Here is a 26,002-nt window from a genome sequence, read left to right as displayed (position 1 = left end):
AACAATAATAATAAAACAGTATTTATAGGTAGGCCAATATGCAGTGCACCGATAACGGTAACTATTATACTATACGGTAACTATTGTACGCGAAGTTATTTTCTTGAAAGATGTGTGCACGCAATTTGTGTCTAACCATCAAAAAGTCCGTATTGAATATGACGTCACCACTCAAGTCAAATACCTGCGTGTGCGTGATCGTGTGCCATACAAATAAACCGGGAATGCTACAATGTACATGCTGCGAGCTTCGATGATGTACCCGTTTAGACGCGCATACGGTCTGCCCTACAGTATGGCCTCTTTCATAGCAACGACGGGGTTATTCAATACGGTCTATTGGTCAAAAGGACTGTCCGACCATCGATTACTGTGAAGCCTGATGATGAAGGAAGATCCAATCCAAAGGCATGCAATACAGTCGTACACTGTGCTGGATAAGAAATGTGCCAATATAACCTTTTAAAATAAAAATGACATTGAGGAGATACAAAATACTTGTTACAAGGCTGCATTGATTGTGTGATAACAATTGATGCTGCATTTATTGTCAAGTAATTTATACCGAGTGACACCTGTCACCTTGATAATAAAACATCTCTTGTCCAGTACATTGGACATATATATGTACATTGTACAACTGTGTTCTGTTTACTGTACCTGTGTACAAGATCAGGAAGGAGTAAAATCTGAATATATCTAAATACAGTAGAGTTTGATACGTTGTCTATTTTAGGCCTAATTAATGGTGTAACAATTTAACTTGTGTACAACATGTAGAAGTGTATCGTACCCAACTGGAGAAAAAAAAACTGCCTGCTGAAGCTGCCAACATTTGGCAGCATTTGCAACATCTGCCAACATTTGCCAATATTTTACATCTCGTTGCTATGCAAGATTAAGCATCTTGCAACCAGAGAAAATTTGTACGAACAATCAGGGAGATATGAATAGATTTAGACTTGCACTAAAGTTCAACATACAAAAACAAAGGGGGGAAAGTTTCCAATCAGGACATGATAAGATTGGTTTATTCTCAGGTTTATTTTCTGCAGCATCACAGAGAATTGGCAGCTCTAGCTTGTGCTTACAACAATTGACAATTTACCGCACCCATTTTCAGATTGAAAAGTGTTTTGGGTGGGGTTTTTTAAGAATTGGAAAAGCAATTTTCTGCCTGCCAATCGAGCAGTTTGTCTTTTAAACACAACCAGCCTGTTTCCATTCCCATAGCACCAACCAACTAGGTCAAAATAAATGGAGTTGACAATCACTTGGGAGGGGTGGGGGCTGTTGAGCTACCAGAACATGGGAAGATTGGTTTATTTTGAGGGAACTTTCTGCAGCATCATATAGAGTTGGAAGCTCTAGCCTGCCAAAAGAGAACTGACAAATTATCGCACCTGTAATTCAGATTGAAAAGTGTTTTGGGGTGGGGCATTTAAAAGGCAATTTTCTTTACCAATCCATCAGATTGGTCTTTAAACACAACCAGCCTGTTTCCATTCCCATAGCACCAACAAACTAGGTCAAAATAAACTGAGTTGACAATCACTGGGGAGGGGGTTTGTTAATGCGATCAGGTAGTGACGATGCACAATTAAAGAAAGAGAAAAAACCTGCAGCGTCAGAACGCCAGGCTGCAGACACAAAGCAGGTGCCTGTTTCTCTCAAGAGCCACCTGTAGACAATCAATTAGGCCAGCATGTCAGCAGAAAATGCTGTTTAGCAAACTTCTGGTGAGCCATCATTCCATTAAGTTTACACTGTTGCGACTGGTGTCCCACTTGTTCTTTACTTAGCAAAGAAATTTGTCAATCTGCATTTTCTGCCTAATTTAAGCATACAGGCTTTATGAAGTTTGAATTAGACTAGTAAGCAGAAAAATACTACTTAGCAAAAATTGTTGAAATGAGTGGGGTTGCTACAGTGTTAACGCTATGGAAAGTCGATTGGTAACATGTTTTTGCTAAGCAAGATTTGTCTGTGCTTACCGGTAGTCAGTTTCTGTGCTGAAAGGGCTTATGATATTGGGCCATGCAGACAATTGCATTTAGGCGGGTAAAGCAGAATAGCTAAAGACAGGTACATGTTCACCTCCAAGTTTGCTCACACTTTACTATCCCTACTTGTGTATGGGTCCAATTGAATAAAACTGCTTACGGATACAGTGTAAGCAAACCTTTCTGCTTACTTCATGTATTAACTTATATAAAATATGTATACAACTACAGCAAAAGTGTTATGATTGGCCAGAGGTGGTCAGCTGACAAAGTCAGCTAGGGCCAATCATAATGGAAAGCTTAACATGTACATGAAGGACATTGCATTCTTGTCAAATGAAAATTGTTTTTTCCAATGAAATCACGGGGCCTGTAAGACCAGTGCTCAATGTCTTTCCGATAAAGACCGGGGACCAGTCTGATGGTCTGACACCCAGTAAGCAGCACCAATAACAACTGTCATCATTGTCAGAAACTGATTTAGTGGTCAACCAGTAATAATTAAGTTACCCATCTGTATTGAATTTTACTTATCTAAATCACATATCTCAAGGGACACCCATTCCAATACTAACAACTTAATTAAGGAAGGACAACCTACAATGTACATGTAGTTGACCTTATTATAAATACCCTGCTGTGAATTACTTGGACCATTGCTATCTCCACCTGGGACACTAAAGTGGATTCAGGTTCCATAATTCCAGCCTGAGTTTGATGATTAACAAAGAACTTGGCCCATCAACATAAAATTGTTAAAGGAGGAGAGGGGGAGGGTAACACTGGAACAGACCAGCCGTCAATTCACCAAACTCTTCCTAACTTAGGATTAATCTTAGGACTTAGGACGGGTTCAGTTCAATATCCAAATACGTAGGACGCATTGAACCCATCCTAAGTTAGGACGGGTTACTCGTCCTAACTCGAGTTAGGATTAATCCTAGTGTTCATGAAATCGGCCGCTGCATCCTCACTTCAGTGACCTATGTACGTAAATGTACATGTACAATGTACATCAGGATTCTTCTCATTTTTTTGACACAAAACTGTGGGGCATTCTGGACCCAAACAGGCATGTATGCTTCGTTTTTGAAAGAGCAAGGGCACTAAGGCATTTCCGCTGCCTCCGTGTTCTTGTTAGACCTGTTATTCCGAGAGCTACATGTAGCTTGACCCATCAAAACAAAGCCATTATGGGGGACTGGGGTGGAAGACCAGCATCCGCACTTCATGTGACCTACGACTGTCCCAAGTTTTTTTTTTTTTTAAACTGTTGGGCATTCAGGACCCAAATTTGATTATGTTTAGCCTAAAGTACGCTAAAATGAAAACAAAGTATTCAAGACGATTTCTATTTGGTGTTTTATCCTGGTTATAAAAGACCTACAATGTACTGTGCAATCTTGAACAATTTTTATTTTCTTCAAAAAAATTATATTTATTTTGTGTTTATTTTCTACTACATGTTACTGGTTATTGTTATTATCTTAGAATTGTGCAAAATTTGTGAGCATTGATGGTGAGCACACAATGATGAGCTCACCATTCAAACTTATAAAAATCCTAATTGGGTACACGTGTAGCCATGTTGTAGCCATGCAAACTTTTGATTTAGGCGCCATAGGGCCTACAATTTGTTTATATGATTGACTGATTAATTTATTGTTTTCTGTTTTATAAAACTCTTAAGGCCTAACATGAAAATTTGTATAACATTCAGTGAATTATGAACACGATATCTCAAAAAGTAGAGGAGTCATGTAAATTATGTTTACTTTCCCCATGATCAATTTTGTATTGAAATGAAGTCTCAAAGCCATGAATCATTGACAATAAACAACATGTACTCCGGAAGGCATTACACATTTGTTATGTCGTTACTACACAATTGACAATAACCAGGGTAATACATAAGCCGTTAAGGTCATGTATCCAAAGTACAAGGTTCAATATTCCAAACACACCCAATCTAATCTAACCTCACGCTCACTGTAGTAGTGTATAACCAGTACATTGTTTGCCCTACATGTTTCTTAGTCAGCCCACGGACCCAAATCAATCAGAGAACGATTTTGTCCAGCATATTTGCATAGCAAAATATTTAGACTGAAAAGTTCTGTGCACACTGAAAGCTAATATTTTAAGTAGCAAATGATGATGTTTGAGGAGCAACTGATACATTTTGTCTAACATTTCCTCTACTTTACAAGGAAAATCATTCCCTGTCTATAGTCTGGCCAGTATAATGACGACTGTAAATATACATGTTTCTCAATCGGGCCACCGACTCAAATCAATAGTCTGGCCAACTGTGACCTGTAAAATGACGACATGTGCTCTGTGTTTCTCAGTCAGGCCACGGACCCAAATCAATAGTCTGGCCAACTGTGACCTGTATAATGACGACGTATGCCCTACCATGTTTCTCAGTCAGGCCACGGACCCTATTAGTATGTAGTCTTGCTCAGGAATGAACGTGCCTACTGTCAGGCCCCACCCAGAAGTATAAAATAGATCCCTAATCAGGTCAAGGTACTTTTTGATTAACAATACAAAATCTCCAAATATGATGAAATGGTTTATGATCCAGCGAGATGAAATTACAGTCAGCAGGCAATCAGGAAGCCCCCAATGGGCAGCCCTGGGGTCGATTTCATCTAAAGATGAGTTGTCAGTATTGCCAAAGTTATTTGTGCTGTGACATCACACTTTGCTAAGCAATGGGTAGACTGGTCCCTAAGACAGGTATTGGCTTTATGTGTATACGTGTATATTGTACACACTAATGTAAGATTTAACTGTGAATCTCCAGGACCATGAAGCCATGTGAAATGAATGGGAGGTCAAAGGTGATTATGAATATGGGCTTTAATAAAGAGATCTTTAATGACATAATTCACAAGCCTCTAAGTGTGACGTCAGATTGTCATGCTAAGCAAAAGTAGCCTTTTGGTAACACTGGGTAGCAGCAGATTTTGGAGTTTCTGTAACCGTTTTTTTCCGCGTCTTCCTTAAAGGGGGTGGCGAGGGGTAAGGGGGCAGCATATGTTCCTTACCTTGAGATATGAACCATGGTACTTTGTGATAAACGACGATTCACACTGACTGAGGACTGTTATCTCTTGCTGTATGTCCTCGATCTCGTCCTCGGCCTCTTCCAGGTCGATGATCTTGATGGCGACGATGCGCTTCGTCCGGTTGTCGATCCCCTTGAAGACCTCACCGAAAGAGCCCTTGCCGATGCGGTCAAGCTTGGCAAACAGTTGCTCCGGATCTGCCTTCATGTTCTGCAAGAAGACATAAAGTAAGATTGGTTTAATATTTGGTTTTACCAGGTCCGTACGCTTCGTTTTTGAAAGGCAAGGGCACCAAGGCATTTTTTCCTAAAGGGCACCCTATGATGAGTGACATTGTATCGAAGTTGGTAACTTTACTCTGTTGGAAGCATAATTTTGTTGTGCTTTTAGCTACATGTACCTTCTAAAGCAGCTCTGTATGAAAAGAGCTGCTGATGCGGCAGAAGTAGCTAAACATAATATATTGTGCTCACCCTTCTACCATGCACCAATTGAGACAGGTACCCTGCATATTTTTGCTTAGCAGAAAATTGCTTGGCAAATTATTGCCGACTGTTTTTTTTTTATTGCAGCCCTCATCATACATAGAGTGTAGTCAGCCACAACATAAAAACAAGTTCACTTTCACTTTAAATAATTACAAGCTTAAATGCATCAATTGGATACAATATTAAAAGTACATTTTCCCTTGAAATACAACCAGACATCAGGTTGACTGCATGTCCACAAGGTTGTGGGACACATTCAGCTGTTCATTAGTCAGTAATCTCTAACTACACAGCCTTTACTCCCAACTCATCAATCACACAGTTAGGGGTGTGTGTCCCCCCCCCCCCCCCTTCCCAAGAGTACACCATCTCCACGCAAAATGTCCCCCAACAAAACTGTAACCCCCTCATAACAGTGTTACATTTAACAGGCTCATTGATCGATGGATTTGCTACCAATATTTGGCTTGCAGCTCCTTGAGTGCGCCATGAGTGCACCACCTGACTCCCTCAACTGGTTATGAGATGTAGACACTGGTAACCACAACTGGCAAGGTCTCTTCCTATCGGCTTGGGAAGGGGGTAGACTATATCAAAAGTTGGTCAACTGAAAACAGCATATGGGTCCCCTGGGGGTTCCCACTTAGAGGCGTGACCCTGGGGTGACCTTTGAGGGGCTAGGACCCTGGTTTTTTTACCTTTTTGTGGTTTAGTAGCACGGGTAGCCTTGGGAGAGAGCCATTGTGGATCCATCATTGATTTTTTAAATATGTAATGTAATAAGCAGGCTCTGTTAAGGTTTTACAGGCATGGTCCTTAAGACTTGCTGTTAATTTAAAAAACACATCCCAAAATTTGTACATTATGTACAACGTCTGCACTGGGCCTCGAAATAACCCATGGCACTTGGAATTGCAACTGTTCCAATACAAATTTACATTTTCCTTTATGGCACGCTCCTTACCAGAGGAAAATTGCTGTGCCCCTGATACAAATGCGCACACAATCCCTTGAACAAAACATCAACCTTTTTTCACTGCTTTTTCCTGAACAAGGCTTGACCAACAAATCTGATGAAACTTTCACACAGTGGATGTACAATGTTACACTGTACGATGCATTTATTGAGACAAGACAATGGGATATAATTTTCCTCAATTCCTAGAAATATTACAACTTTCAAACTCAGAGATGACCCCTGACTAACCCGTACAAGAAATGTTCATTTTCAGCCGGCCCAAAAGACAACAGACACGGATTCATCACAAGACATAATAAGAAGACAAAACTGTGGTTGTGCAGTCAGTAGACTTCCTTTTCAGACAGAACTTGTCCTTCCTCCCAATCCTCCAGTCATCTCAATAATAAATCCATGACTGGTACCACTCCGATTAAACCCTCGAGGGACTGGGGGGAATTAAGGCAAGTCTAACCGCTGTTTCACTCAGACCTGTCCACAGACCATACAAAGTTTAGCCCCTTTGTAAAAAAAAAAAAAAAAAGAGAGAGAAATGTTTCCCTTAGACAAGGGCGGTCTAGGTGGGGTCTGGGGAAGGGTAGGGGAAAAATTGGGCAGAGTTTCCGGCTCACTTTGCCAGTAGAATGGGCGATTAGGCTCGTTTCCTCCAATTGGGCTGATAAGAGTTTGTCAAGCGAGGGCAGGCTTGATGTGATTATAGTTTGGTGCTCAAAATTGGTCTCGTTTATAACTAAATCAGGGCGTGTGTTGTTAGTAGTTGGTGAGGTCTTGGCTTTAACCGATACGAGGCCAAACAGATTGTTTGAAAAATTGAGTTAATCCATTGATTAACCCGTAAAGTGAAAATAATTGTAATTGGCAACTTTTATACTGAGGTCTCTAAATCAAATTCGTGGAAAATTACTTCTTTCCTCGAAAACTACATTACTTCAGAGGGAGCCGTTTCTCACAATGTTTTAAACTATCCACAGCTCTCCATTGCTTGTTACCAAGTAAGGTTACATGTATGCTAATTATTACTATGAGTAATTATGAACAGTGTCCACTGACTTTCAATACAAAGGATGATAAAAACATTAACAATGTACAGTAAGCTGTCTGCACACTTGATGCAAATTTGATATGATCAGTTTCAGAACTGAAAATTCATTTTCGAGTAGGCAAGGCCAATTTCCATTTTGCAAAGGACACTTTGCTTGGAAAACAAGATCTTGAAGTCTATGGGGAACTTTCAAATGGGCATCAAGGCCATGACCAGGGGCAACGCAGCCTCCATATAATTACAGGCCCTGATTTCATAGCTATTTAAGCACAAACTATTGCTTTAAAACAATTTTCTGCTAAGCAGAAATGGGCAGGATACCAGTTACAAATTGTACTAATGACATGTAAGTTTGGCTGGTAACCTTATTCTGGTAAGCATAATTTTGTTATAGCCTACATGTAGCTACTCTAATTTCTTTTAACAGCTCTATGATATTGGGCCCTGCCCCATTTTTTCCTCTTCTAATCTTGGATATTGCCCAAACCGTCTGCCCCTCCTGCCACCTGTAGCGGTTTTGTCCGCACTTGCACTTCCTCTTCCAAGTACAAGACGCTGTACATTAAGGAACCGTCACTAATTGAGGGTTCTGGTTTCAATGAAGTAATGACTAAGTGTTAACATATGACTGATTAACAGTCAATACCATCCAAGTCACGTTTAGAGAACAATACGCCTCAAACATGTGTGCGTATCATGTACGTCAGCAGGATCTGGGCCCAACTAAGCAGAAAATACTGCTTGACAATATTTCTTTGAAACTTTTTCTATTAAGTAATCCTTTTCTGTGCTTAGCAAGTTTGTGCGCTTACAGGTTTTAAGAAATTGGGCCTTTATTGAAGAGGAGGGGAGTCAAGAATGGAAAGAGGGTCAGGCGTTAGGAAGGGGTCCGGGGGAAGGGGAAGGGCACTGGGGAAGGGGGACTAGGGACAGGGGGGGCTAGGGACAGGGGGCTGAGGTGAGGAAGGAGGACTGGGGACAGGGGCTGTGGAAGGGGGCTGAGGAAGGGGACTGAGGGGTTGGGCAAGCTGGGAAGCTCAGGTCAAGGTAAAGGGAGAAACAGGAACAGTGATCGGAAAAAGAACTAACTCAACTATTACAACACAACTGTTTCATGGCATGCTGTGTCACCATTGAAAAATTCAAGTACATAATTTAAACAAAAGAAGTCAAAAGCTAAAGAAATTTAACTGCCTTAAATCATTTGAGGTACACAGAGGTGGCTTAAATGTACAGTAAAGGTACAATGATAAAACGTGTGCAGGAACTTTTGATAACCTTCATGTTCTAGGTACATGAAAATAATGCAGTCCAAGACCACAAAGACAAGGCACTGGTCAAGTTGTTGGTTGCTAACTAACTGTACTGTACATATAATGTCAGTCACATACAATGTACAAAAAGTACCTATTAAACAAATTACAGACATGATGAACAATTACAATTTATGTACTAACTTTATGAAGAACTGTTCAGTATCAGAGACAATATATTGAAAATTACCGTAAACAAAACAATTGTGTCCTTAGCAGAATCAATCATGCAAACAACAAGTACCTGATAGCTGTCCACACCTTCATCCAGCGGTTGCCCCTTCCCCGGGCTATCACAGATCCTCTCAAGCCCTCTAAGAAGGCTGTTCCACGAGTCAAGATGGCTACGAATCCCCTCTATGAAAGAGCTACGTAAACCTGGCCCTCCGACAACTATCTTCTGCCACATTTCCATGATGGCAAAGGGGGGTTCAGATCTCGCAGATACTTTCCACGGATCTAGTTCTTGGTTTAAACAAGACAGATGTTCTCAAGACAACGTTTTATGACTCCAAGTCCAAGTGGTGGGAAGGGTGATTATAGTGCTCAGAGCTGATCACGATTGCGCAGAATACTTCAGTTCGATCGAAGATGTAGTCGTCAGCCTCAACGACAAACAGACAGACAGGGCGTAATGTTCGTCACATTAATTTTTCTTACAAGAACACATCTAAAGAAGATGTCTCTTCTCATCTTAATCTACTCGCCAAGTAATTTTCCAGATCAATAGTCTCCGCGGTTCACTGCCCCTGGCAACAAGAGTTCCTCCGGATCATATTTAACGAGGAATGTGCTGCTGAAAAAAATTAACTGGCGCCGAAGATCTTACCATTTTTCCAGTGGTTGGTAAATCAGCTAATGAAAAGATACTAGGAATTGTGGCTTTAAAAAAAATTATTTGTCTTCTCTTTTGCTAAGGTGTTTTGTGTTTGTTGCTAGCTCACCCTGATCGTCACAAAGGTTTCGTGTTTACCGATGACTTAAGGCAAAAAAGAGCAAAACGTGAACACTTAAAAACTCTGTACCCAAACACAAATTGCTGCGACGATGCCAAATGGAAACTTGTCCTAGTCATCACCTCGCTGACAATGCCAAGACTGTAAGTGTCAATGATGAGCTAACACAAAAGTAAGTCACTCTCTCTCTCTCTCTGAAGTCAGCCTCAAGAGCTCGGCAGAATTATGACGATGGTCTCCGTTCCTCTCCCAAGGAGGGGGGCAACAGGAAGCACTGAATAATGAAATCCTTTTGACCAGGGCCTACTGGCTTAAGAGGAAGCAGTGACTCGCACATGGGCGGTGTTTTTTTTTTTTTCCCGCTGAAAAAAATAAAGCTGTCCCTGGGCTGCGCCGACTTGTGACGCGCTTTGCACAGGGCAACCGCTGCGGTTGGTGGACATGGGACATACACACTGGGGAGAGTTGGCAGTTAAAGAGCAGCAGCGGGGACAATGATGATTAGGGCGATGGCAATAGGTAAGCTTCCTTTATCGCCCGTAGTTGGAGTGACAGGCTGGGGTAATGATGTGGACAGTGACAGGGGACAGCAACTGTTGGTGTTTGTATTTATATCTTGGTATTTGTGTAGGCCTACACTGTATATAAACCATTATTGTGCCAGGAACATGTGCATCAGGGGATTGTACAGTTAGCATTTCAAAACTGAGTTCAAAAGAAGTAGAGTTCAAACTTAAGGCTAAATACAGAGAATGAGAGTAACTTGCTCTGTCAGTGTGGATTTCATTTGAAAAATTGAGTTATGTACTCCTAAAATCCATGTACTCCTAAAGTGAAAATACTTAAGTACCAAGCACAAGGCAGTGGACACTATTGGTAATTACTCAAAAACATTATTAGCACTAAACCTTTCTTGGTAACGAGTAATGGGGATAGGTTGATAGTATAAAACATTGTGAGAAACTGCTCCCTCTAAAGTAATGTAGTTTTCGAGAAAGAAGTAATTTGATTTCGAGACCTCAGATTTAGAATTTGAGGTCTCAAAATCAAGCATCTGAAAGAACACAATTCCGTGTGACAAGGGTGTTTTTCTTTCATTATTATCTTGCAACGTCGATGACCGATTTAGCTCATATCTTCACAGGTTTGTTATTTTATGCATATGTTGAGAAACAGCAAGTGAGAAGACTGGTCTTTGACAATTACCAATAGTGTCTAATGTGTTGAGTTATAATGTAAGCTACAGAAACTAAGTAATTTTTTTTCTGTAAGTGTGGATTTCGTTGACAATCACCATTGTCCCCGCTGTTGCTCTTTAACCGCACGACATGACAAGTGGTATGAAACGAGACCAAGTGAACGTTCTGTACCCATGCACAGGCCTATAAATATTGCATTGTAGAGACATTGGAGGCCATGCCCTCTGTTGCCCTGATCTTGGCCTTGATGCCCCTTCAAAAGTATTCCATGAGTGGTTTTTACAGTGGAATTCCCCTTTGCAGTATGAGACTGGTATCGACCTCTTAAGGATAGAATCCTAGGCTTGTATGTATTGGCCTACTTAAGAACTGCACATCAGCACATTTCTGTATAGCGCCTAAAGGGCACAAAAGCTATGTAGGACATTACAAGAGCCGTCTTACTGTACTGAACAAAATTATGCAGACATGTTGTTGCATACTATGGAGATAAATTTTACTACTGTTCTAATGGGTTTCAACTAAAATTTTGCAGACCACTTAAAACGCAAATACTAAACAAGGTCTTCTAATTACTGTGCATGTACATGTGTGTAACATTCTAAGATGCATAATTAATTACACACAACATACATTTTTACACACAGTGTACACATACACGTATGTACTTGGCACCAGTGGCAATTGTACTGGACGATATGACTTGACTGCGGAACTACAACACAATGTATGGCTACACATTGCACCTTTCAACTAAATTAAATTATCTATCTTAGAACCATAATTTGCATTTCACAGCAAACGGTTTATAATGCTTTCCAAAGACCAACTCGACCAATCCAAGGCAACATGTTCCTTTAACCCTACGCAAGCATAATAAGTCTACACTTTCATGACTGATGCCCACACAGTATCAGTGTACTTCAGTTTCTGTACATGAAGTGGTCCTTACACATTAAACATGAATGTACGTTGTATAGCTGTGAATAATTAACACTTTGTACACCCTTAAAGGCAATGGAAACTATTGGTAATTGTCAAAGACTAGCCTTCACAGTTGGTGTTTCTCAACATATGAATAAAATAACAAACCTGTGAAAATTTGAGCTCAATCGGTCATCGAAGTTGCGAGAAAATAATGAAAGAAAAAACACCCTTGTCACACGAAGTTGTGTGCGTTTAGATGGTTGATTTCGAGACCTCGAAGTTCTAAATCTGAGGTCTCAAAACCAAATTCGTGGAAAATTACTTCTTTCTCGAAAACTATGGCACTTCAGAGGGAGCCGTTTCTCACAAAGTTTTATACCATCAACCTCTTCCCATTACTCGTCACCAAGAAAGGTTTTATGCTAATAATTATTTTGAGTAATTACCAATAGTGTCCACTGCCTTTAAAACAAGATCCATCCCTTGGCAAACACTCAACCAGTGATAGCATAAACGGAACTAATGCGTTTGTATGGTATCAGTTTGTAATAAGGAAGTTGTAAGGCTCTGAAATAATCCAATAAGAACTTTAGACCGCATACCAGAGCTATAGTGCGTATGTTTGGGCGTCAACAAAATGTGTGTTTGGGCGTCAACAAAATAAAGACCTACTTTATCTTCATAAATTTTGACCTCAGGGGGTAAGGGGGACACTGTGGTTGCGAGTTTTAAATTTATGTAAAATCACATCATTACAAAATGTTTTGTATACATACATACAGGGCCTACTACGAATAAAATATTCACTATTTTGAGCACTGATGCTAGTAAACTCTGATAAGTTCAGAGTAGTCATTTTTGATGTGATGCCCTTTTGACCATTTTTAGTATGGAAAATGCGCAGTATAACTATATTACTAGATTTGTTTAGGTTTTGGGGTTACTCCGACTGAATGTTAAAATTACTGGACTCTTGCTCACGGACCGAGGACACCAAAACCAACTTGATTAATAAATTTTGATCACAGCAATTTATACAAAGAACAAGCAAACAAATCTCTCAACAAACCTCAGGCCTCAAATTTCCCGATTTTTAGGGCAAGGCCACTTTGGCCTTGAATTTGTCAAATTTTGAAAGGGCACCAAGGCCATGGGGTAGGGCACCAAGGCCAACTTAAAATTTCAAAAAGGGCATCAAGGCCATAAAAAATAAAGATCATGAAACAATTTCTGTTCAGGTCCATGAAGGCTATTTTAATGAACCATTTCATTACTTTTGCTTTCCTTTAACAAAAAAACATCAAGTATTTTTAAATGTATTTAATTTTATTGATTAATGGGAAGTAAAAGTATGCATCCATTTTTTGTTGCGATGGCCAGACGTAAACAATGAACTGTCACTTAACTGTGTGCAGCGGAGATTTTGTTGCGACGGCCGGACGTAAACAATAAGCTGTCACTTGACTGTGTGCAGAGCGGAGATTTATTCAACGGACATACATGTACATGTACCATACATGTACATGTACCTTTCATGTACATGTACATGATGCGTGGTTTACGTAACATGGCCCACGTGCACAAACATGTACGACTACCAGTGAACAAGCACAATACCAGTGGAATAGGCGGACGCCCAACCTCGAATGGAACCGAAATTGTGATTAGCTGGTACCCATCATGGACAACCTTGCGTGGGTACGCGTGTTGCAAGATGAGTACCAGTGCGATTGTTCTCAAATGGTCGTTGCAAGTACATCCGGCCCGTGTATAAACTTCGAGTACACAATGTCTATCGTTCGTTCTGCATCGTGCACACACACATGCACTGCATGGATATGCTGCCGTCCGTTTAAATTCCGTGTGATGAGCATTCAACCGACCGCGCTCTGTGTGCGTGTATTAATATAGAATGTACATGTAAGTGTTTGATTTTATGTGCACGCAGACGGATGGTGGTGTATCAAAACATAAATTTGATCTCAAAAAGGGCACGGCGGCCATCGGAGAAAAAGGGCACGGCCGCGAAAATGTCCGATTTTCTCGGGGCACCACGGCCAGTAAGCAGGGCACCGGCGGCCATGGCCGTCGTGGCCGCCGGGAAATTTGAGGCCTGAAACCTGAAACTTTTGTCAATGTTTTAGTAAAATGCCACTACTGAATCTGATGAAACTTTCACAGGTTGGTTGTGTGACCCCTTTCCGAAAACCTGAGTCGCTGATGGAAATTGACTTTTCCATAAATCAGCGATGTCAAATTTATCCTAAATGACAATGTACTTACCAAGCTGCCATATACTGTTGGACCTGGTAGGATATGCAATATCAGCTTCTTCTTTTTAAAGAGTCGCATAATTAAATTCCCGTCTGAATGTTTCCGCTGTCAAATGTTTTTACTTGAGAGGAAAAAAACTGTCGCTTCCTTTGGAGAAGACCATCATGAATAACATTTTCGACTGACACAAGAGTCGGTGGTTGTCTCTGTAAATTCCCTCCAGCCAAACAAAAATAACTGGTGTGGTAGATGTGAGCTTAACAAGTGTTGAATAGTTCACTGGATTTAATTTAAAATTCACGGACGAGTCAGATTATCAAAATTGTCAGAGAGACATTCTTAGAATGTACTTGTAATGCAAACAAGAATGCTGGGTTGCTTTTACAGTCACTGTAGTCAGTGTACATCTTGTTTACACTCCACAAAAACCACAACAATTTTGAGGATTTTTAGCTGCATTTATTTTTACAGAGGAGGTTGGACCAAAAACACAGTCCTCAAAATTAATATTTTCCAAACATTTCTTTTAAAGTCACACAAAAACAAAAACAAAATTTCTTTAAACAAAATTATCAACGCTGTAGAGTAGCTACATGTAGCTCCAGCTGTTCATCAAAAATTATTCCAGAACCAAAGGTGTGTAGACCGGACTGCTAAGAACATTTCAGTCTTTCTGTGAAATTTCCGAAAGATGCTCTGACACACCCGCAAAAGATGAACAACGTTTAAACGAGAATAGCTTGTTCCATCAGAAGCCATTGCTTAGCAACACACACACAGCGCGACCTTGACGAGAGCAGGCAAACCAGCCAACACCCAAACACGGATGTTTTCAAAAGGCCGACATGGTGTACCAAAGTTCATCACGTACAATGGAGGTCAACAAATGAGTTTATAATTAGTGCACTGGTAGTCATACTAGAGGCATCATCTACTATAAGCAGCCCACTATATATGTACTTATGTAGGCAATCACAATTGAATAAACTGTTGAAAGCTGTAGAAATCCATCGGATGATCGTTTTAACTTCTTGGGTTATTTTTTAATCATTTTGGCAACCAATTTTTTAAAATTAGCAGAAGACAAGATACTATAATGAAGAAAACAAATTACAATTATTTTGAAACAAAAAAACAGTACAGGGATAAGATTGGACAGATGTGAAAATTCCTAATATAGGGATACTTCTAGACCCAGGACCTTAAAGGATTTGGGTACTTTTTCAACATGTCCATAGATTTACATTAAACTTACAGGGTTTGAAGATAATGATAGTGGAAAGCTTCCCTTAAAATATTACTTTACTGAGGTGCTGTAGTTTTTGAGAAATGAGTAGTACAATGTCATGAAAATACGTTTGTAAATGATTAAAATAAATTTCATGACATTGTTTTACTCATTTCTCAAAAACTACAGCACCTCAGCACGTAATATTTTAAGGGAAGTTTTCTACTATCATTATCTTCAAGCTGTGTAAGTTTAATGTAAATCTGTGGACATTGTGTTTTTAGTCAGAATACAAAAGTTACATAGACCCTTTAACAGATGCTACATTTCAGGCGGTTTAAATGTGCAACACCTGCACCAGAAATACAAAACTGTACATGTCAGGTTTGGACACATTGGGTACTATTTCTTTTTTTTTTTTTCTGGATTGCAAGCTACTGAAATAAAAGGAGGTTTTGGGATAATACTGAGGAGAAAAAAACATGACAAATCACACAACTGACAGTCATTATCATTGTTGTTTAGTTTTTAATTGAATTTCAGTGAATGCAACTTCCACAGCTAGAACGTTTTACCAAAAATATCTAAAGAATTTTTCAGAACTGTGAGACCAGGATTCAAACGAGAGATTACGTATGCTGGATAAATAAAGCTTGACTAATCATGTGTTGACATTTCCTTGAAAACCTCCTAACAAATATACCAGTAGAGGTATAAAGTCCATTAATCAGGACAATACCACTCATAACAGGAACTTACGTACAACCTCAATTTGATTAAAATGAGGGGTGTTTGGATTTCTTTCGCCCACTTTGGTCAAGTTGTTGTTTCTGAATGAAAGATTTAAATATTTTTAAGTTACATAACCGATACTCGGTATAACGTATGGAAATGCACTGTAGATGTAGGTGCACATGTACCTAGTACACTGTACATGCTCATGTACTAGAATTAATGTTAACAAACTTGCACATTTGGACAGTGACACATAATTCACAATTTCAATAAATTATAAATAACGATTCCAGCCATTTCACAAGCTTTCAAATCAATAGAGTAACTTTGTACCCGAATATTCCCAGCAGCCTGGCCCCTAAAAGCCAAACAGGTGCATTTACTTTATCTGCAAACGATATCTACAATGTACACATTAAAAGGGTGTATGAAAGTCAACATGTATGAACGTTCTACCCATGTAAAATGTACATACATGTAGGTACACCTCTCACTGCACTCTATTACAAACAACAGGTACACACCTAGCCCGGGTGACTCATCTAACCCACACCCCGCCCAGAGTTATACCCTGGACCCAATGGGCTCAATTCAGAAGAGGAAATCACATTGGCGATTTGCTTTCAACGAACCCCCAATTGTTACCCACCTGTATACTTAATATGATACTAATAATGTAGTAATACTGGTAGACAAAATCTAATGTCTGGCTGGTTCAATAAAACTATGGACGTCTGTCAAATTTAAACAGTAATATTGCATGCCAGGGTTCAGCACTGGTTACATTGACTGTCACATGGCACATTAGTAATGGTTGAATGTTAAAGGTATAATGGGCATCTACATGTACGTCATTGGTTTGTTGGGAGAGAAAAATCACACCGTTTAAATGTAGTTTCCACAAAACTCACCATCCGAACAACGTGTGAAGTTCTGGGTGATCACAATAGATGATCAAGTACATGTATTAGTGGGGAAAATAAGAAACAAGACCTATTTTTGTGTAAATTGTTCGAGGATGCAGTGGAATACAGGCCTTTATGTTTTCGTTTTTGAAAGGGCAAGGGCACCAAGGCATTTTCTCCTTGCAAAAGGGCACCCACAATATGTACATCATTGGTTTGTTGGGACAGAAAACTCCTACTGTTTAATTTTACAAAACTCACCATCCGACCATGGAGGAATAAATTAATCCATGATCTGACCAAACAGGTGATTGGGTGATCAAGTTTTAGTGTGAAAAAATAAGATAAAAATTACTTTTTGTCGGAGGCCTTATCCATAATCCTTCATGGATGCAATTGCCCCCCCCCCCCCAATGCCCCTTGCATTTTCCTAAGAAATGTGTACTTAGAAATGGACACGACACGTCCCTCATACAGACATGTATTAGAGGTGCACTTTACCAGTGTTTATGGCGGAAAAACTGCCTTGCCCTTACACATAATAAAGTACAAATGTAACAGGGCTACGGCAGGTTTGTGTTTTAACTTATTGTGGTTGCTGCAATCAAAACAAGTCATGTCTTCACATGCAAATATCACAAAATACAACGTTTCGGTGAATGATCTGTGAGCACTGGTATGGAATTAAATGTCTAAAAGCAACAAGACCTGCAGTGGGTTTATTTCCACAGTGTCCTTGAGAATCAGTGGTATTGTAAGCTTCCCTCCCCCCCCCACCCAATTTGTATGAACTATTATTTATGACTTGTAACAGACTCCAGAAAGGGAAAGGCCAGTTGTGCACCCATTGTTCACCCAAGTAAAGTGCTATACAAAAGTACTTGTAGGTGAAGTACAAGGTCAGAATAGGTTTTAATTTACAGTTGAGCCAAGCCTCAAAATAAACTTTCAATGCACTTAGACAGTGCATGTAGGTCCTACACAAACTTGTAGGTCCTACCATAGAGCAATAAACTAGTTTATTGCTCCATGGTCCTACACAAACTCTTAGGCCTACATGTTTATGTGTGTAGGCAGCTGTGTGTAGGCCTTCTAAATGTAGAGTACTTGGTACGTAGGGTACAGCGTACATGATGTATATGTACGCCAATTGTTATCATTATCAATAGAGTTTTACTTGCATTTGAAATTCTGAAGTACAGATAACAGAGTTTAGGAAATGCACTATGTTTATAGTGTCTTTATCAGTTATAACTCATTTCACTTTAAAACAAGGAGGAAGTGTGATTATAAATGTATATTTGACTTGCAGCTTAAACTTGACATGGAAATCGCATAAAACAGTTTATTGTTTTTTTATGTTATATGGATGAGCACTGCCAGCAACTATCACAAAATTAAAGGTACACTGCTAAATGATAGTTAAGGTCAAAAAGCATCACTGTGTGAAAGATTACTGGCTTTACAAAGTTAATATTAAGAAACATTTTTTTGCTGTGAAATTTCTCTCTGAAATAAAGCCAATTTTTTTTAAATGCAATCGGTTGATTTTGGTTTGGTACTACAGAAATAAAGGACAATGACGATAAGTAAATATGCATAAATTGTTTTCAGTCTCTTGACGACTCACACAAGGAGTTGAGCCCAAATTATTAGTACAATGTAAGACCCCTTCGTAATTTATATAAATTAAGAAAATGTTAAACAATTATGTGCAGGCTGAACCAACAGCAATTACATATTCAAACAATACACCTGGAAAACTAGTGGCCGAAGCGACGATCATATGCATAAATTATTTTCAGTCTCTTGACGACTCACACAATAATTGAGCCCCAATTATTGGTACAATGTAAGACCCCTTCGTAATTCATTATACATGTAGAATAAGAAAATGTTAAACAATTATGTGCAGGCTGAACCAACAGCAATTACATGTACTTCAAACAATACACCTGGAAAACTAGTGGCCGAAGCTTTAAACCCAAGTGTCATGCCGGTGGTATGGCAGGAGATCCCCCCCCCTCCCCCCAAGAGATTGTATCCCCTCAAGATTGTATCCCCCATACAGCGAATTATGTAAAAATGTCTTCCTCTTTTGAAACGACACTGTTACTTGGCCCATGAAGGAAGGCCTTTAGCCCGTGTTAATTAACCAAATGGTGGGAACATACCCCACCCAGTCACTGAGTCCAACCAGGGAGGTAGACCTCCATGGTCCAACTGACTGCGCTTAGGGTTTCCAAAATGCACCCCTTCTTCATATCTCAAAACAAGCACAAGTGTGTACGCATAATTTTGTTCCAAGATGAATAAAAAACCGGTATCAATCATGACGATTTCTTGTCAATTACCTGTGATGAAACGGTAGAAGCCGGACGTCCCATGGCGGAATGTTTTGACGGCTTCCCCATGGCCTCTCTCCCAACACCGAAAAGCGTTGACAAAAAATACTCCGATGACTGACTTCGCTTATTGTTTTCATGTATTTTCCATTATTGATAACACCTGGAGCATCCCCGCACAGCACACACTCACTCTACTATGTCATGTACAGGTATCTAGTCGTTCACAAATGGCTGCTACAACAAACCTGTGTGTACATGTAATGTACGTACGTGGATGTCAAATTTAATTGGAACACACTCCCTACATTATGTGCATCTCCGCTAGGGTAGGATCCCTCAAGTTAAGTGATTGCTGGCATTGTTGACTGGATCCGAAGAGCGGGTGGTTAAACCTTCCTCTATGGTTAAACAACTGATTGTCAAATCCACCTTAAATAAAAGTCCAACAAACCTGTCATAATCCAAAGAATGCTATTCCAACGATTGCAAACCACAGTATTTCTACACTCAGTTGTGTATAAATATAATCACAGGGTCACAGTGGTACACAAATGAACTATACTCTTCAAATAGCATGCATAGGCCACCACATGGATGTGACGACTAAATACGTGGTCTCACTGCATCACTGGTGGTAGAAAAAACCCAACACAACGCTTCCGAGAGTCACACCACTGCAAAAAAGTACAGTGTATAATACCTTGTACTAATACAGGCCCAGTGCATCACTGATAAGGCATGCACTGTGTTGAGAGTGTACAATACACCCCACTCGGTCCGGTTATACAGTTATACTTGCATGACAATAAAATTGGTTGGATAAGTACAATGCAATCCTCAGGGTCAGCAAACTGTCAGTGCATATTATACCCTCCCATAATACAATTCAGGCTACCATTGTGCAAGGTTTGCACTGTTAGCACTGGGAAATTCTACAAATATTACTGGGGGTGGATTACTTTTCAGTTTGTTGTTATTGTTAAAACACAACAGTGCACAGAGCTTTTACTAAAAGGCACTTGACACTTTTTTGGGGCATTTATTCAAACTAACTTACTCGGTAATGAGCAATGGAGAGCAGTTGATTGTGAGAAACATTGTGAGAAACTGCTCCCTCTGAAGTAAAGTAGTTTTTAGGGTAGGGGTCAATTTTCACTCATTGTTTAGGGTTCAGGCCTGAAGCCTTTTTAGGAATCTGAAAGCAAACATGTTGTGCAACATAAGTGTTTCAAAAACCTAACCTACATTGTATACCTAGTTTTCAATATGTTTGAGGATGGGTGATTAACTTTACGTACCAAATGAGCATAGTTTGGTGAGTTGAGTTCATATGAAAAGGGGTTCTGCTCTTTTTGTTAAAATGGCTGTGACAAAAAGCTGCAGTTGCGTAAAAAATTGTATAAATTTGTGTGAGAGGTGACTTCAAGTAAAAATGGGATAAATTTAAGTACAAAATGTACTTTAATATAGAGGGGCCTAAAACAAATGTTTAGGCCCTGTCAATCAAAAATTGAACAAAGATTGACAAAATACAGGGCTAGATGTCAGTTGGTAGAGCGCCGACACGTTCAACCTGAGGTCATGGTTTGAATCTCACTCTAGTAAATTTGTTGTTAAACCCCCCAAATCAATCATAAATTGATTACATGCAAATCCTGACTGAAGTCGACAGGCACTACCCAGGCAGAGAAACCTCAGCACCAGCACTTTATTACTGTCCCCTGTGTAGACTAGGCCCCTGTCTTTATCTACAAGGATAAAGACATCTTTATCCGCAAGGATAAAGACAGGTCCCTGCCGCTAGATCCAGTGATTCCATTGGATACAATGATATCATTTGACACGTGCAGTGACATAGATGCCCAAATAGTCACTGCTCTCAAGTCCGCAATGGAATTTGACTGCGTATCTATGTGAAATGACCGAGGTCAGAGGTCAAACTACACGCCAGTTTTGCAATTTTTTTAGGCCGGTCTCTGGTGTTATTCACGAGCCTCGAAGAATGACGTCCAGGCTATCGGCATAATCCCCTGTGTTGCAATGTACCAGTACTGTCTGTGTCCTCTCCGATCTGTGCCACAAGAGGGGGCTATTTAGTGTCCATGACAGGTGATTTTAGGAGTGCGCTACTGTCGTCAGAATATACTAACCCGGTACTAATTACGTCAATGACTGAGTACACAATAAATGTTTACACTCCATGTACATGAGGTCATCAATATACGTTGTGATTTCATATGCAGTATGTTTGTCATCATGCTAAAAATGTCATTATCAATTATTGGGGAACTATTTGTCCAGCAACTGTGCATTATTATATCAAACAATTTAGACTGAACTTACATTATTTTGTTCACACTAAATGTTAAACAAATTAGTAAAAAAAAATTATTTAGTAGCAATTTGATAAATCTTGTGCTCAATTTGCTCTGTAGCAATTTTTGCAAAGCAGAAACTTGTTTGTAAATCAAAGTTGTCTGTTTTTCCAGATATTGTAGGGAACCTAGTTTGATGTTTTTTTAGGGGGGTTTTATAAGTACTGTCACCACGGTCAAACGATTAGACAGGACTTACAATCACAAACAAGGTTGTGTGGTTTGAATCATACCATGCTACATGTTTCTACATTGTATAATGTTTTCTGCTGATATCAAGACGACTAGAATAAGTATTCTCGTCTAGTGACTGAGTCAAAATTTCTTGATTTGTTTTAATTCATAAGAATGAAAGAGATCGACTGTTATCCTTTGTTGGACATGTTGGAGTTTGCCGATTTCCATTGACGGGAAAATCATCAAAACATTAGAAGCGGGCACCAAGGCAATTATCCAGGGATTGCTGGCAATTGCCTCTGTTATGTACACAAAAACTTTAATCAGGCATGAAACTCCACATATTACACTCTAACCAATGCTCATAAACAGCAAATTACTGAGCTCTAAAAACATTAGAGGGAATTTCCCTTGAAGAACTATTAAAAGTAAACAATTGGTTGTTTTTTTACATAATACACAGGCCCTAACCATGGAGGCCTTTTCCAAGTTTTGTATAGACGATGTGACCTCTGACGTCACACGAAAACCATAACATGATTCCCGCGTTTACCGCCGGGCAAAACCTTTGTGTTTTGGCAGCCAGCTAGAAAGTGTACGCAATCTTACTATGACTATGCAACTCAGTGCCTGGCGAAACATGACATATACACATGTATAGTGTTTTGTCAACAGAGGGCGGTTTGAATGTAAGCATACATGTAGGTCACATCATCTATAGTGATCTCCTGGATATGAGGGTCGTTTCTGGGGTGGGGAGATTTTAGAATTCCAATTAAAATTTTATCAGACAGAAAAAAAGAGTTACTATTAAATCTCTCCAGCTGAAACATTGCATCGCATTGACGCTGCACAATACATATTTTGACAATGGGTTTAGGGAGTCAATGTCCTTCACAACAAAAATTGGTTTCCATGTTATTTACAAATTTGAAAATAAGCTTGACCCTGGAGGGCGCTGTTCGTGATGTCAATCGAGGCGCGATGAATCGCATGCAGTGCCAACACAAGATTATAGTGACGCTTGGCGCAAGCTAAAAATATGCCCTAAAAGTTTATACAAGCCCTGATTTGTTTCACGTTAAACAAATGCTCCTTTAGGTTTGTTACATCTTTCATGTACCTTCTTTGACTTCCCATTAACTGGAAACATTGTTGGGATGGCGTCATGTTTTAGAAAAGAACTTTTCTCTTCATTCCGGATTCTCGAAGCACGACGGCTCAAAGTGTTTGCTGCACAGCGCTGGAAAATACGTCGGACCAGACCATTTTGCAAACTGACCCTATCTTTAGTTGTTTTGCTGCATCCAGCAGCAATACACCTGGTCGACATTGCCGGAAAAATGCAAGAAAAAAACTTTTTTGAAAGTGTACAAACTCACGACTAGGACTTGAATGTCCTTGCACCTACGTGTGTTCGATTTTCGATCAAGGCAAACTCTTCCTCGATTGACGTCACAAAAGGGGTAGGCGATTGACATCACAAAAGGGGTAGGCGGAGTCAACCCCACACAACTTTTTTCTTTTCTTTTTTTACATAATTATCGTTAAAAACAATTACTCAAAAAAATATTTTTTTGTTCAGAAACATATAGCCTACTCTAATGTTCGAAGAAGAAAATTATATTTCCAGGTGACTTAAACATTTAATAGTTTTCAAATTCTGTTTTTTTTTTCAAATTGTTGTCGTGAGCACTGTACACAAGGGATCTAACGTAATGACATGCACATCTTACAGTACAGTATACAAGAGTTTTGATTATCTTCAAATTGTTGACAACTTACATGTATGGCCCCCTTGGCATAAACCTGTCAAACCCTGATCAAGTTATCCTTTTGGTTACCCAGTGGGTACCAGTGCTGTACTTAGACGGCTTCCCCAAGGCCTACTGTACCCAGTGGGTACCAGTGCCACTTAGAAAGCTTCCTCGAGCACTGGCCGTTTCTCCCCATGTGAATCAATTCCAAATCTCTGAGCTGTGAATGACCTACTTAGGGTTCCTTGGATGGAAACAACTGATGTACATGTACTTGCCTCCTGGATTTCTTTTTCAAATGCATCAACAACACAGTTTTAAAAGGTGGAACCTATGTAATTGTCTAATTAAGATTTCTTTCATTGAAATTTTCCTATTTCAAAAAGGGTTTGAAAAAAAACATGTTTCCCGAGAACTGGAGAACCTACATTGTGACTCCCTGACTTTAAAAGTTAATTCTCATCACCATAGTTGTTTCCAATCATGTTTATTAATGCTACAGTGTTTACAGTTACCTATTGTACAGCCGAACACAACACTACTCATTAATTACTTAAGAAAAGACAAACATGACAAAGAAGTTCTAAAGTTCTACTTCTAGACACGACCATGACACAAATTAGTTATAACATAGAAAATTTTTACTAATAATAGTAGTTGCTAAAATGTAACCCTCCTGAGTCCTGCCAACACGTTATCGCAGTTATAATAATACTAGCCTACAACAAGTAGGGCCTACAACTCGTTTGTTTGTTTTGCAGTTTTGGGGTTGGCAGGTTTATTTAGAAAAAACCGTCACGGTCAAGCCATAGACCTTATATGCACATGACGTCATTTCAGTACGGCGCCCCTGCCTTGAGGTCAAAAGGAGGTTGTTCATTGGCCAATCTATGTGAGTTCCGATTGTTTCGTCACCGTTTGACCTCAAAGATGGCGGCTGGATGATGTCAATGCATAAGTTCTATAAATTATTCAATAGGCTAAAGATAAGTTAATAATCGTTTTAGAATGTTTATTAATATTATTTTTAAGTAATTACAATGTCATCACTGACAGACTGATGACTGAATGACTCGTCATGATCATGATGGGTCAAGCAGGATCAGGCAGGGAGGGGCAGAGGGGGGGGGCAGGATTACAAAATAATTGATCAATTTCTTACCCGCTGACCAATCCCACCAACACTTGAAGAATTCATCTTCATTCTTTCTCCATTCTGGTTTCCCCTCTGCATATTTTGTGCTACCTGACGTCTCTCTTCATTGTCTGCAGTTGACGAATCTTTAGATTAAACCCCAGCTCCGGTTTCCTCGAATTCTTCCCGAATTAGATTAAACACAAGCCTGCAAAGTCCAATGTCCAACTCCACACAAAAAATGGCTTTCTCACGCAGTTGAGTATAACAAAATGTTTCACGCACGACACTACCGGCCGGCTGTCAGTGTCAACTTAATTTTGCAGAGAAAACATTCGCAATAACTGTACAACTCCCGTTTTCAAGTCAACCAAGTGATGCCGTAAAGATTACTTAACATGTACGACTGGTGTTTACTGGCGTTTTGAAGCTATAACTTGAAGTATTCCGCTGTAACTCATAGAGAATTGCAACAATTTTTTGCCACTCGGTGTTGCTCTTCCGCGTTCGGCAGTTGCCCGGTCGCCATGCTTGAAAACACGTAGTAACCTCGTACCCACAATGGTCGCATTGTCAGTAATTGTATTACGAAAGAGAAACCGGTATCGTTCCCAGGGGCACTTTTACTGTGTATTCGTATGGTACGTGGTGTGCAGTGGTCGTTATTATAGCGGGCATTGATCCACTTGTTTACTTTAAAAAAATAAAGTTGTGGCCTTTCCTAACATAAGAGTAGCTCAAAACATGGAGGTAGAAACAGTTCAAAAGTAAACGCCATCGTTCAACAACTTTCTAACTGTTGATAAACCAATAAATTGCCCCCTGCACAAAAAATATAAGTGAAAATTTTAGCCGAATCTAGGAAAAATTACCATTTTACCGACCAACTCGTATACGCATCCTCCGTTGTGTATAAGGCCACGGTGTGCCGTTTTTTATGTGAGTAAATAAGTGCATTAAAAATTGTCTTCCCCGAAAACTATTGTTTAGCTTCGAGTCCGTTTCTGAAATGTCAAAGCTATATGATGAACAATTTAAGATAACGGACCGGACATTTTCGCTGTAAAATGAATTCAAGCTTCGT

At 39.7% G+C, this 26,002-nt stretch overlaps 1 protein-coding gene across 3 annotated transcripts in view; it reads right to left on the bottom strand.

Annotated features, from left to right (window-relative positions):
* The window catches only part of LOC117298218 (serine/threonine-protein kinase 26-like), a 53,970-nt gene extending 28,533 nt beyond the window's left edge, over positions 1-25,437 (bottom strand). The window contains exons 1-2 of one of the 3 annotated variants that reach the window (XM_033781346.1): positions 24,946-25,437; positions 5,060-5,290 (exon numbers count right to left, since the gene is read on the bottom strand). In XM_033781346.1, the coding sequence (XP_033637237.1) occupies positions 5,060-5,290; positions 24,946-25,017 (303 nt within the window). In that variant the 5' untranslated portion in view covers positions 25,018-25,437. Of the gene's footprint in view, positions 1-5,059; positions 5,291-9,146; positions 9,570-19,480; positions 20,230-24,945 lie in introns of those variants that run through there. The other 2 variants (XM_033781347.1, XM_033781345.1) reach the window with 2 other exon arrangements.
* Positions 25,438-26,002: the final 565 nt, after the last annotated feature.

Source organism: Asterias rubens, chromosome 13 (assembly GCF_902459465.1).
Source record: "Asterias rubens chromosome 13, eAstRub1.3, whole genome shotgun sequence".
Taxonomy (NCBI): Eukaryota; Metazoa; Echinodermata; class Asteroidea; order Forcipulatida; family Asteriidae; genus Asterias; species Asterias rubens.
This window is presented reverse-complemented; position numbering and strand designations above follow the sequence as displayed.